The following is a 15000-nucleotide window of genomic DNA, read 5'->3' on the forward strand; positions in this document are numbered from 1 at the left end:
CACACACACACACACACACACACACACACACACACACACACACAAACAAACACACACACACAAACACACACACACGCAAACGTCTCCTGCCACGCTTTCACTAAAACAACACACTAGTGCTCGGCTCCCCTCAGTCTTAGCCACATTCAGAAGACCGCTCACAAGCCTTAGCCACATTTATGTGGACAACACACATACACACACACATACACACACACACACACACACACACACACACACACACACACACACACACACACACACACACTTACACACTTACACACTTGCATCCTTGCCTTGCCACTCTCCCAAGAACAACACACTTGCACTGGGCTCCCCCCCAACCCCGCTTCCCTCTCCCAGCTGCGCCCCCCTCACCCCCTCTACGGGATCCCTGCCCAGGCAAGCTGCCCTGCTCGGGAGGCCCTGCCTGGCACAGGTGCTAAAACACGTTAACCGCTCTGGCTGCACCGGGCACCGCGGCACAGCCCAGCATCCCTTACTGCCTCTGCAACGCCGCCTAATGACTCATAACACCGTTGCTATGCACAAAGGTGGCAATAACAACAATCATCGGCATCATCGTCACCATTGTCGTAGAAAATAATAGCGAAGATAACAATAATTCCCATAATCGCGGCAAAAAAAACACACATTCGGTGACACTTCATTTGCCGACTTCAGACGACGCCCCCGCCGCCATTGGCCGGGGCCCGCTCGTTACGGAACGGGACGTGAGTGCCGACAAAGGAGTCCGGCGCGAGGGAAAGGGGGCCAAAACAAGAGTGCGGAGCGCGAAGCTACAAGGTTTTCCCACACCCAGCCAACGCTCCCTGCCGAGGCCTGCTGCGCGGCCCGTACAGCGCTCCAGAGTGTCCACGCGGGCGGAGTGTGAACGCGAGGAAAAGCCTTGGCCTCGGACGGCCGGCGAGAGGAAGCCAGCGGGATGCCAGGCGCATGTACCTTAATGCGCAGTAAAAAATCCCGCCAGAGACAGAACCTGGGTTTGGACAACTTTGCCAGGGTTGTTTGAACAACGCATAAAAACGTCATGGTCAGATACGGCGTTGGAATGAAATGACCAGGCCATTAGCGTCAGAAAAATGAGTCCTACGGAGAGCGACGGCAGGCCAGTGAGCACTCTTTCTCTGGCTCTCTCTTTCTTTCTTTCTTTCTTTCCCTCCCTTCGTCTCTCGCTCTCTCTTTTTTCTCCAGCTCACTCCATCTGCCACAGGCTATGCTCGTTGCTTCAAAATCAATCACTCAGCACTCCACGAATCAGGAACAAAATCATTTTTGAACATATTTTACAGCAGCAATGAAAAGCCCTGTTTTTCCCTCTTCCTCGAATTATTTTTTTCTTCCTGACCAAAAATTACATGAACAGTTTGGACAAGCCCTGTGGCCTGCAGCAGACAACGCGCTTTTGTGTGTGTGTGTGTGTGTGTGTGTGTGTGTGTGTGTGTGTGTACACACCTCAGCCGTTCCGGGAGACCTCCACAGTATCGGCCCCAGGAGCATGTGGGAGCCATTTGCCTGATTAATGATGCATCAGAATGAGAAATGATTGATGGTGAAAAATACAATTATGTTCATAAGTTAAGTGTGTTTACATAAGACTGTGCATTGCTTAAACACCCTAAGATGGAGGTCTACTCTAGGGCCAGCTGTGTGAGGGAAGCACCTTTATAAAACACCTTTCTAACATCAACCCATTTATTCAGTTTGCTCCATTGTATTGTCTTTGACTTCCCCTGTCTACGTCTCTGTAAGTCTCTCTCTCTCCCTCTCCCTCTCTCTCTCTCTCTCTCTCTCTCCCTCTCCCTCTCTCTGTCTTTCTCTTTCTCTCTCTCTCTCTCCCTCTCTCTCGTTTGTATTGCCAAGACAAACTGTTGGACAGTGTAGACAGTGGTAGTAGATTTATGCTTGTGCTGATATCTGGCTCATTGGAGCAGCCATTGAGAGCTGTTTTGGGCTTCTGTTGGGCCTCGGACGGGAAGCAATCAGCTCTGAGCGCCTCTCCCCTGAACTCAGTCCTGGCTGAGGTCAACATTCAGAAGTCCATAAGCAATTATGGGCTCTGAAGGCCTTCCCGTCGGTGGCCAGTTGGTGATGAGCAAACCATAATTGCAGCTCTTCCAAAGTCCTTTTCTTCCGCTATTCTCTCCTCTGTCTATCTCTCTCTCACTCCATTTGCCCTGTGTGTGTGTGTGTGTGTGTGTGTGTGTGTGTGTGTGTGTGTGTGTGTGTGTGTGTGTGTGGTGTTTGAGTAACATGTTGCTGTTTCGCACACTTACAGTATGGAATCACGCGAAACACAAAAAACATTGTAGCAGTGGACTGGTCGACCTTTAGCGGTTTCTGTGTAGTTTTGTTCCAAAATACGGTTCCAAAATGGCCCAAAACACAGTGTACTGTAGCATCATGTGCAAGAGCTGAACCTTCCAGTGTGTGTGTGTTTGTGAAGAGCAGGGTTACCCTGTGAGGAGGCCCGCCCCGCACTGACCTGCAGTCGACGGAGCCTCGGGGGTGCATGTAAGCGAGCGGCGCTTCCTGAGCGCCTGCGTTACTGTAGCAGATGTCTGCTAAACGGATGGAGCAACTCCATCCATCATATCCGCGGCAGACAGAAGCGCTTCTGTGCTGCTCCCCTATACAGGCCCTCCACTTCATCCTCCCCTCATCACACACACACACACACACACACACACACACACAGTGCGCCTCCACTTGTGCGAAGCCCACTCTTTCAGGGGCAGCAGCGTGTTATGCTTCCCTCTGCCCATTGTAATTATGCGTGCTGGGATCGGCTCAACAAAAATAGACATCGCTCGCAGTCCATTTATCAAATGCAACGCGTGCAATTACAGCATAATTCTAGCACTGTGTGCACAGATAACACTGTGCAGTGGTGTGTGGGGCTCATTGTGTTTTCCCATGTTGTTTCTGTTTTCGGTTTTTTTTTCCTAGTCTTTTTCTTTTTCCTCCTTCTTTTTTTCCCCCCACTGCACTTCTGTCCTGGCAGCCTCGCTCTTCATTACCGCTCCCGTTGCGAGAGAACGTTCTTATGGACCCTGACCAAAACCAAATGACCTTGGACACTTTCAACAATAGCCCTGCACAGCCCCGGGCCGCTGCCAGCGACCGTAACTGTGAATAAAAACAGTCGTATAACTTAACCGTACATCAGAGGTTCGCCGCGGCTCCGCGCGACCACATTATATCCCTTTTAAAATGTTTACAGTAGTGGACCACTGTACGAGACGAGCAAGCGGAGCCAGCGGAGTGCCGAGTGGCCAAGCCACAGCGGATGTAGGCCATACGGAGCACACGCACGGAGTGGGCAGGGATGCGCCGGGATGGACAAGGGAACTGGCTCTGGGAAAATACCCTTGGCCCCTGGGCAGCTCGCTCGCACCTGATTTATGACCGCCAGGCGCGGGGAGACCTCCTTCCGCCACATCGATCACGCGACGCCAATTACAGGGTGCCAAGCGTACCTTCGAGACTCGGGTTTGTCTGTTTGGGGTTGTTTTTAGCCGCGCCAGTCGTCGGAGGGCTGGCTGGGTGTGATGACGTCATCCCCCGTCCCGAACCACGCTAAGCTGCACAGTCGCAAAATGAAAGGAAGAAAAAAAAAACAAGGAAAAGAAAGTGGACCAGCCCTCAACGTCTCACCCAGATCCTCGAGCCTCATGATTGAACCCTGACAGCCAATAGGCAAGATGTTTACAGCTTTGACCCGGCGCAACCTCTATGAAGTACAGGGTGGATGTCCATCAGAGAGAGCGGATTGTGACATTTAATAGAAACGAAGCGAAGCGCACAGGCCCATATAGGCTTGTGTGATGGAAATGGTTCATGTCTCTGTCTGTCCAAAGTCATATAAAGAGGATTAAGAGGGTGATGTCATTAGACAAGCATACCATGACACTCCGGGGAGCTAAGAGCATATCTCACCGTAAAGTTACCTCAGAGTCAGATAAGGAAGGGCTGGGTCGGGGGGAGAAAGGTGGAGATGGATTGAAAAATCTATCTGTCACTGTGGAATGCCTTGTTTTTATTTAGTTTTATTCTCATTTAGAAAGGTGATTTTTTTTATTTCCACTGGCTCAAGTTCAGATGCAGTGTTTTACGTTTCAGACTTTGTGCCTGTCAGTGCAAGAGAGCTCAGTCGTAATCTCTGGAATCTTTCCAATATGATACCTGGTGTTGCTGATGCTGCTGTCCTCCCATTCACTCTGCCTCTTCTACCTCTGTCTTTCATGGTCCCTCTCTCTCTTACCCTCTTTCTTTCATTTTCTCTGAGTGTTGCTTTATTTTACTCTCCATAGCTGTCTCTCCTGTTCTCTCTCTTTTCAACACACTAATCTTTTCTGTTTTTTTTTTTTTTTTGTCTTTTCTTTTTTTCTTTCTCTCTCATGTCCCAGGTTCAAGGAGTACAAGGCTCTCGAGATTCTGGTGGGGCTGCTGACCAACCAGCCCGAGGAGGTGCTGGTCAACGTAGTGGGCGCCCTGGGGGAGTGTGCCCAGCAGCCCGCCAACCGCACCACCATATACAAGAGTGGGGGCATCCCGCCGCTGGTCAACCTGCTGACCGGCACAAACCAGGCGCTGCTGGTGAACGTCACTCGTGCCGTGGGAGCGTGCGCCACTGAGCCAGAGAACATGGCGTAAGTCACACCAGAACAACATTCTCATCTCCTCCTAAGAGTGATTACAAACAACATGGCCTCCTTAAAGAGTATGATAAATGAAACTCAGATCAAAAACACATGAGTTACAGGCGCATGCTCTGCTGCCATGACAGTTTGTTGTATACATGTATGTCTGTTGTGAGGCTTTGTACAGATTGTGACAACAAATTCCCCTTGTGGACGATAAAGACTGTTTATTTCCATCTCTCTAACTCCAGGACAACATTCCTGTGCACCTCAACTCAGTGACTCAAATCAGTGACTCAGTGTCTAACAACGCGGATAGTTACAGGTCACACTTAAGTGCACTAAAGGACTGGCCACTTAATTGTGCCCGGTTAACATTGAAACGACATTCAAACCTTCAAAGCCTGACCACAGTCACATCACCAAAGCTCACTTAAAGAATATTGAAATAGCTTTACATTCACAGCTTTCATTATAGCAGCACATTGTCCTCAGGCCTGCAATAATAGTAACCCGCGGGAACACGGTTAACGGTCAGAGATCAGGACCTCACTAACGGCACAATGGTTATTTTAGCTGCGGCTCTGAGGAATACGACGTGTCCTGTTCGCAAGAGTACGCTTAATTAAGCTCTACTGTGCCACGCAGCATTAGCCAGGCCGCAGCTTAGATTGGAGCCTGGAGCTCCATCTCCTGAGTGGCCAGAGGTCCGGCGCCTCTTGTACCCGCTGGCGCGTCCAGCGTCAACTGCCCGAGCCGCTAATCACAGTCCTCCTCGCTAGGCTGGCCCTACCTGCTGAGCAAGGGGCATAGCTGTGGGAAGCCGTTTTTTTCTCTCGGGGCCGGCTGCGGTCGGCGCGGAGAACGCAGAGAGAGCGCTAGCGTGGCGGTGGTCTGGCTTCAGGCGGACGTACCGCTGGGAGTCATCGGTGGTCACGCGGAGAGGAGCGGCGGGGAGCCCTCGTCAACTGCGGCGGTGGCGTCTCTGTAGGGGACCTGTGGCGAGAAAGCTGGGACCATCAAACTCCCACACAGGGGTTGTTTGCTTCGGGAAGCCTGCGCCTGCCACTCCCCCCCCCATCCACAGGGGGTAGTTAGCGCCTGAACGCGGCTAAAGCTCCTAACGGTGCATGCTGTCCTCAGTGCTAAATGTGGTTAGCCATCTGCCATTCAGAACGCCCTGCTCGACTGTGCCACAGGGGCCAGCTGTGACAGTTATCACTTGGATGGGTGCATGGGAAAAAAGCATTGCATAAGCCTGCTGTGGGCTTCCCAGGATACAGCCAAGTCGGTAGACCAGGATGGAGGCAACAGCCGCCACCATGGGGTCCAAGTTCCCAAGACGAGGGTTGATAATAGAAACACAGGGGGAGGTTTAAAGTGATTGAGTGTCTATCAGTGCGGTCTGTGGTTCTTGGGACTGGGGTCAAGCAGGTGGCGTTTGAGCTTTAGTCGCTGAGTTGTGGTCAGGACAGAGATCACAGATTAAAGGCTGTGCTTACCTCAGGCCTCGGAGCTCCACTGATCTGAACGCTGTGTTCTGTTTCCTGTCCTGCTCTGCAGCGTTCAAGCGGCACTCAGCACAGCCGCCATCTGAATCTAATTGCTTTTACGAGCCTGTTATATAGACTCCCAGCCCATTCTTAATTAACACTGGACTCAAATAAAGGGCCCTTCGTTCGGGAAGACCTGTGTTAGCCAGCCGCGAATGACATTGTCTGAAAGAATAATATATTTATGGATGCGCTGAACCACAGTCGTGCCATAAAAGAGGAGAAACATCTTGTTTTGAAGTCAAAAAGAAAAGTTACACTTCTGTTCCCAGTGCATGCATACCAGTTCTGTGGGCCCGACAGACATGTAAGAAAATACAGTATGTGCCTCTGTCTCTGTCTCTCTCGCCCTCTGAAACATGGTATTCATATTCTCAGGGTTTATATTTAGAATTTGTCGTGTAGCTTTCCCCCCCCTTTCCACACGTTTGCACTTAGTTGTGGACAGAGTCTCTTTATTCCCCCTCGGCATTTTTCGATGCCGTCTTGTGGCGATGGCTTATTTCGAGAGCCGCGCACAGTAGTTTGCTGAGCAATTAGCATAGCTCACATTTGATTGTTTCCTGCCCCAAACCATTCTGGTTACTGCTGTTTCTGAGATTAAGAAAGCCGGGGGTGGAAACAGGCCTAATGCTGCATGCATGCTGTTGCATTGGGAATCGTGCTGCAGAAAAACCGACTGCAGTTTCTCTGTCTGGATGCGAGTCATTGTACATGACAAGTATCTGTTGCTCAAGAGAGAGATGCTGAGCAGTACCGCTCTCGTTCACGGGGCTCTTGCTTTATCAGTGCTGTCTGCTGACATGACCTCCTTGGAGGCAGAACAAAAGCGCCCTTAAATAATTTCGTTAACATCTGGAGCTAAGATAAAGCTATCTGTTTACTGCGGCTGACATAGCCTTGCTGCGGACGCTTATGTTTTATTGCAAGTGCTGTCTGTGTCCTGTTAGGCCTCTGGAGGCCTGCGAGCAAGCCTCTGTAGCTTCCACAAAGGATCAGAGGACCAAGGAGCATGTAGGCAGTTCTGGGAAGCACATGAAAAAAAAGGCCTTGTATAAATCCAGGAAGGAGATCATCTGTCAGTTTGTAGTGGGCGGCTAAATGCATTCCTCTGGACATTAGTGCACACCGTTTGGTGTGAAGTGTTGACTTTTGAATTCTCCTTAACTTTAGTTAAGTAGTTTGTTATATAGTGAGGCACTTTAAGTAGCCATAGGAGACTATAGCTTGTTCTGAAAACAGTGGACAGTTATAAACAAGTGATTACTGCTTACAACAGGAGTGAACTGGCTTTAATCATTACTTACCATGCATGATTAGGAATAGCTCAGATCAGAATTCAATAATTAGCACAAGATAGGTGTCTTTCTAATACCTAAAACCGCAAAGTGTATTTAATGTTTCAGAGCAGGTGATAGATAGCCTGGAAAATCCAGACCCTGATAATCTAGAAAGATTAAGGGTCTGGCCAAGAACAGGCCAACTCGAGGGGCGGCAACAAGCATGCATTTAAAAATCTCACTGCACGCAATTGGATAACACTAAACCATGTTTACTCTGAATGATTTCGGACTTTGACGCAATCGGATAACACTGCGACCAATGTGTACTGTCCTCCAACGTTGCAGCGCTGTCTTCATCAGTTTAGCTGGTTCCCCGGAATGTTGGGGTAAAAGTAACGTGCATCATTGCTCATTGCCAGAGGGTCTCGCAGACAATTCCATTGTGCTCTCCCGAGAACTTTGGATTTCCAGGGTAGGTGATAGAGGTATAGACCACTTTCTGAGCAACTTTAAGAGCAGCTTGAACAGTAATTCAGATAAGGATCAAGCAGATCAAGGAGAGGTATCTAATGTTTATAACATCGCTCTGAATGTAAAAAGGAAACCGACTAGTGTAGCTTTAACCGAGGAACACGAGTCTTGGGAAAACATTGCATTCCCCGGATCAGACCGTGCCGTCCATGTGGATTCAGGGACGTATGCTGCACACGTAGGCCTACTACATGCCATGGCTCCCATAGGATCTGATCATCATTTTTCACTCACTTCCATCCATCTGTCTGCCTATATATGTTCTTGCTCTCCCTTTCTCTCTCTCTCTCTCTTAACCCCTTTCTTTCTCTCTCTCTTCTTCCCTCTCTTTATCCCCTCTCCCAGATGTCATCTTAGAGGATAGCGTGTCTGTTAGCATGACATGGTTGATCATGTAGTATAATGCTAGGTTGATCAGAATGACTTATAGGGCCCTCCGGTGTTCTGCTGTAACACGGTGTTATGACAGGCTCTCTGGCTGATTTAACGCTGTGAGCCGGGACTCTGGAGGAAGATGATGGAGGGGAGGGGATGGGATGGGATGGGGGGCGGGGGGAGATGGACCCAGAGAGGAGACGCTCCCCGATGGCCCTGGCTGGCGGAGATACCCTGATTAGGGAGTGTTTAAGCAATTACCAGGACACTGAATGCGGGCCTTGTTGCAGGAGGCACACATGGGAAACATGTTACAGTACATGGCCACCGCAGTCCACACACAGGCACACGTCCACACACACACACACACACACACACGGACATAACACACACATGGACACACACACACACTCACACACACACACACACACATACACACACACACACACACACACACACACACAGACATATTAATACACACACACACACACACATACACGGACATATTAATACACACACATGGACACACACACACACGGACATATTAATACACACACATGGACACACACACACATACACACACACACACACACACATAAATACACACAAGTATACACACACACACAAGAGCTACTCTATTGAGCAAGTCTCTCTCGCCCTCGCTCTCACTTGCGCTCTCTCTCTCTCTCTCTCTCTCTGAGTGGCTGCCAGTGCAGGCCTGTACAGTGGAGCACAGAGTGTAAAATATGGCCAGCGCTTAGGCAAACTCTGCTCAGACGCTGTGAAATATAGGGCTGACCTGTCTCGCTGGCTGTTTGATTTGGAAAAGAACTCCATTTTCTGGTGTTGTTTTTACTCTTTTTCTCGCACTCTCCCTCTTTCTCTCTCTCTCTCTCTCTCTCTTCTCCACCATATAGACAGGATGGAAGTACCACCAGTGAACAGTATATGTTTGTCTCTGCAGGCTCCATACACTTTTCTATAAATACCAGCAAGGCGCTTAGGAGCGCGCACCAGAATCCCCAGGGTTAGGGGTCCGTGCCCGCCAGAGGTGTTTGCCGAGTGCCTCACTCGCGTTTGATTGGATGACCGGGTGAGCACGGAGCAGTGGGATTGGTCAGGCAGGCTGATGGGGAAGCCTTGCTGACAGACTGGCTCTTTCATCCCCTTACCCAGGATGCCTGTGCAGCTTTCAGCAGCGCAGCGGGGACATGGCAGGGGGCTGGCTGGCAGGGAAAGAGAGACAGAGAGAGAGAGCCTGAGCCCGAGAACCTGAGTCAGATCAATAGAGGGAGGAGTGCATCTGTACAAACTTTTTTTTCTCTTTCTCTCTCTCTCTCTCTCTCTCTTCTTCCCTCTTGCTCTATCTCTCTTCTTCCCTCTTGCTCTCTCTTCCTCATTCTCAAGTCCAAGTTCAAAGTGGCTTTACTGGCATGACAGTTGATATACACTCCTGCCAAAGCACAGCAATAGTAAACAATAACGAGAAAAGAGATTACAAGAAATAAGTATTTGTAATAAACGTTCTCTGCACAATCCACATATTTAAAAAATGTTCATGCATATAAATAATTCATCCAATTGATCCAACTCCTGTGTGCCGATTCTGCCAAGAAAAGGTGGAATTGTTAGACCATTTATTTTAGCATTGTCCTCTCATCACTTTATTTTGGATAAAAGTCTATTTATGCATGATGTTGGGTTTCAGTTAGATTTCAGTTAGATTTGTTTACTGTGTTGCTTGGTAATTTATCAGAACAATTTTCAAGCAATACACAACACAGTAATACTGTTGGGGAAAATATTTATTTTAAGGTTGACATTAAGTAAGGGATAATGGACGACACGGTGGTCTGTTCACAGAAGTTAATGCACGGTCGAGGTTGTAAAACGGCCCCGACGCGAAGCGGAGGGCCGTTTAAACCTCGTAAGTGCATTAAAGGAATACGCCACCCCTAGGTGAAATTGGGTCTCTCCCCGCAGTCCCTAGAGTTGGATGAGTGAGCCAAATCGTTTTTTAGCCGACCCAGCCATTGTCCTAATCTAGAAACGGCCCGGTTAGCTTTAGCTTAGCGTAGTCGCTGTAATCCGGCGCTGCCAGCTAGCATGTCGTTGCAAAAGTGAAACAAATAACTCAAGATTTTTTATAATTATTTCTCGTAACCTGTACATTCACATCGAGTACAAATATCAATGCAAATTAACACGAAGGGATTTACTAGACCAATTTAGATTTGGAACTATTTTCGGGCATAGCACCGGCAAAGCACCGCTGCCAGGCGCAAAGACATCACGCAGCATCTGTAAACCCTCAACTTCCGGCAATACACCAGCATGACTACCAAGTTCTCTGCGACTAGGCTGACACTGACAGGTGGGCTTTCTCTAAGAGTTCTAATGCCGATGAATATGGAAGATTACACGATAGACGAAGATGATGACTTCGACTACCAAGATCGATCCAAGACCCTACCTTTTCGAACCTGAGTTCACTGAAGAGGAGTTGCGAGCTTTGGATCTGTGAAGAGAGGACGTTGCGACTGGTCAAGGCGAGTCGGATGAGCGAACGAGAGCAAACACGAACAGGTGGTGTGAGTGTGGAGTGTGCCAACCCATGCCGACTGACAGGTAACGGTAAAAGGTAAAGTCGTCATATTGTCAATAGGGTGAAACGGCAGCCTAATGAAGTTATACAATAAAACTGGAAGCGACAATGTGAGTCAGACTAACGTTTCAGTTATAACGTTAGCAACGTATAACCTAAAGAAGGATAGAAATTATAGGGCCTACTTACAGGCATGGATGATGAACACTGTTCTGCCTCTGTACTGAAAATGGATGGGACGGCCGTATCCTTCAGATGTAACAGCATTTTTTCTCGTAGCATAGGCCTACTGCATTTTCTCTTTGTAGTCCTCCGGTTTGAAATGCTCCTCGCAAACACGATACTGATTGATTTTATCCACTGGAGTTGTTGCAGGAATGCCGAGGGCAGCAAGCCAAAGATTTCTTCGTTCCACTGGGTTTGGAATTCTGTGAAGCATTATGTTCGTGTCCTCTGCTTGTTACCGCAGCCCTTCACACAGCAAGTAGCCATTTTTCCCCAGTAGATGTGAAACCAAAGTCCTTCGGTGAAACTAACTTCAAAATACTAACACTGGTGTATTGCGTAAAGTTGAGGGTTTTCAGATGCTGCGTGATGTCTTTGCGCCTGGCAGCGGTGCTTTGCCGGTGCTATGCCTGAAAATAGTTCCAAATCTAAATTGGTCTAGTAAATCCCTTCGTGTTAATTTGCATTGATATTTGTACTCGATGTGAATGTACAGGTTACGAGAAATAATTATAAAAAATCTTGAGTTATTTGATTCACTTTTGCAACGACATGCTAGCTGGCAGCGCCGGATTACAGCGACTACGCTAAGCTAAAGCTAACCGGGCCGTTTCTAGATTAGGACAATGGCTGGGTCGGCTATAAAACGCTTTGGCTCACTCATCCAACTCTAGGGACTGCGGGGAGAGACCCAATTTCACCTAGGGGTGGCGTATTCCTTTAACTTCTGTGAACAGACCACCGTGGAGTCCATTATCCCGCTTATTCCACTGTTGCCACTTGTGTTGTGTTCATTTCCTGTTACAATTTAAATGTTTTAATCGCTAAAACGGTCTTGTTTGTAGAACTACTTTCTTCCGACGCATATCAACTAATTTCTCAACTTGCAGGACAAACTTAGCCTGACGAGCCAGACCCACATTAAAATTTAGGGTCTGGGCACTCACCGTTCGCAGTGCTCAGTCCGTGGGGCAGTATAATCAGTTGTCTTTCAAATTCCCTCTGCACGCAATAGGACAGCGGCAGCACTATGAGTCCCATGCGTTTCCCACCAGCGGAGCTAGTTGGCTAGTTCAAACGTTTGCCAACTTAATAAAAGCTTAACTCGTGTCACACTGTTCGCCAACAGCAACATCCATCTTATTTGTTTTCAAGTAGCAGGGAAATCAAGCCAAACCGTTGCAACTCTGCCATCAATCATTATGTTAAGCCCACCTAACGACTCTATACACGATTTTATTGGCCTGATTGAGTTTCGATTTCTGGAGCTCACCAGCCAACGGAGAGTTGCTAGACTAGCCCTGGCAGCAAATGTAATTTGCCGCTAGGGGCGCGTCTAGATTTCTAGGCTAGAACAAACTGCCTTTACTAGTTATAAACGGATGGTTGCTACGGCCAAAGGCCAGTCGTTAGTTCTATCTCTCCCATTGTCAATTGTCGTATCCCAAGATTCTGATGAACTTTAGTTTTGAAACATCGCTATTTTACCTAGCCTGCTAGCTAAAAGCCACCTCCGTCATATGCTACAATGTTACTATGTTCTGAACGTCTGCATTTTACAGCTCGGATGCAACGTGACGGTTCATTTAAACTTGTGTGTGATAAAGTGTGATACAACCAAAAGTGTGATACGGCCAAAAAAATGTATCTACTTCATAGGTGTGCAAATAACATACGGTTAATGGTCGTTCTAAATTACGTAGGACAATGGGAAATTCAACCAAGCAGTGGAATAAATGATGATAAATTGGCAATAGATAGATTGAACAAATGAAACAGAGGATTTAGTTTCTGCTGAAAGATGGATTAAAGTTAAAGAGTCTGAAGGATGGCATGTCTAATGCAAATAATCAAAGAAAGAACGTATTGGGTGTGTTCGAAACGGGAGACAGCTGCCTACTGCCTCCCTCCCTACATAGAGAGCTGTCTCACTAGACATGACTTTGGATTAAATGCATCTTTTAAAAATGAGCGTAGCACTCTAGAATCTTGGGTTAACACTACGGTATGACGTTAGCAAAGGCCTGACGTTAAACTAAATTAGCTTACGTAAGCTAGCAGGCTAACGGTATAAATTAGTTTTACGGCCGGCAGATATATCAGACCAGACGCTATTAATGGTTACAACAATGGCATAATCAGAATTGTTTATTTCTAATCTGTAATCTACAAATCTAAGCAAAATAAGGTCACACAAATGACATTTTAAACAAATTCAGCAGCCATTACCGATGTCATCCGCCATGTTTGTTTACCTTTCACAGCTGTTTTAGACGTTGCCGCAAGGGATTATGGGTAGGAGGGAGCATGAAGTGAGCATCGATGCTGCCTTCAAAAATGACCGTTATTTGGGAATTCTAAGATATCTAAGAATTTGTTTTTTTCGGTTTCGAACCGCACTTGCTGCCTTGCTCCCCAGTTAGATATCTTAAAAGGCAGCAACTTTACCCGTTTCGAACACACCCACTGTATAGGATAGAAATGAATAAGTTACTGGTCAAATATAGCTGAAAATAAACTAATATCAAGAAGTTCTCCTCTAGAAGGAAAGGAGAAAGAAAAAATTGTGGGAAGGAAAGAAGAGATAGAAAAGTAAAGGTGATTATAGGTGGGAGGGGAAGGGTGGTGACTAGGGATGGACATGAATATTGCTCTTTGGTTCAGAGTGAAAAGAAATGTTACCATTCCAGACACTGGAGCTGGCCATTGCTTCATGTGTGAGGGGAAGAATGTGCTTAAATTTAGCTGATTTACTGGTAGCTAACGAAGATACCTCTCCAAGGTATAGCAGTATAGGCAATGGAAAGTTTTGGATGCAGCATTCCTTATCTGCATGGCATCACCAATGCCCTTTAAGCCTCACAGTCCTCCTGACAACAGTGTCCTCACTGTGCAAGAACAGATCAAGCACTTGTTCCACAAGCTGCATTGGTCACAACAACATCGTCGCATCAAAGATGCATACGTGTCTCACCAAAGATGCATACGTGTCTCACCAAAGATGCATACGTGTCTCACCAAAGATGCATACGTCATACGTGTCTCACCAAAGATGCATACGTGTCTCACCAAAGATGCATACGTGTCTCACCAAAGATGCATACTGTACGTGTCTGACCAAAGATGCATACGTGTCTCATCAGTGGCTGGCCAATGTTTGGTATGTGGTTTGGTAACATCAAACCAAGCTCTTTGAGTTGACGCTCACAACCATGCTTGAAGTTGACGCTCACTCCAGTGCTTGTAGTTGCATTTGCATCTCCTCCAGCAGCACATTGTGGCGTGCCAATGGCACAAGTTTTCTGATTAAAAACCTTGTATGGTACCCGAGACTTAGAGAAGACCTTGATTTATTGATGCAGAACATGTTTTTTCCCAATCTTCTCAATCAGTCATATCATACCAGTGGTACATGACCTCTGTCCTCCCTTCTACAGCCTGGTGCTCTGCTGTTCTCCTGCATATAAGCTATACGCTCACACAGCGTTATGGGAATGTGCATTTCGTAAGCCATAATATTACGCTTTCCACATTTGCAATAAAGATATCTTTGTTGGCCGTGCTGCGATATTCTTGCTGTTGGTGACGGTGATAATGCCAAGCTAAGAGCGGGCACCAAGTGCAGCCAAGCCTCAGTGTGTGCCCGCTCTTCCTGTGTGGCTGTGCCCTTCAGACGGGAGATGTGTGTGCCCTCTTCTCTTGATGCCTGCAAGCCTGGGGAGCTCTCCAAAAGTATACACACTGGCACTGCACGCACACACACA

General features: G+C 47.6%; 1 protein-coding gene across 1 annotated transcript in view; it reads left to right on the top strand.

Annotated features, from left to right (window-relative positions):
• Positions 1–15000, top strand: part of odad2 (outer dynein arm docking complex subunit 2) — a 59428-nt gene that overhangs the window by 19115 nt on the left and 25313 nt on the right. The window contains exon 7 of the mRNA XM_076291296.1: positions 4431–4673. Within this exon, the coding sequence (XP_076147411.1) occupies positions 4431–4673 (243 nt within the window). The remainder of the gene's footprint in view (positions 1–4430; positions 4674–15000) is intronic.

This window comes from Alosa pseudoharengus, unplaced genomic scaffold, assembly GCF_046254945.1.
Source record: "Alosa pseudoharengus isolate Yale_2024_CS ecotype anadromous, Long Island Sound unplaced genomic scaffold, YU_APseudo_1.1 YU_APseudo_1.1_scf_18, whole genome shotgun sequence".
Taxonomy (NCBI): domain Eukaryota; kingdom Metazoa; phylum Chordata; class Actinopteri; order Clupeiformes; family Clupeidae; genus Alosa; species Alosa pseudoharengus.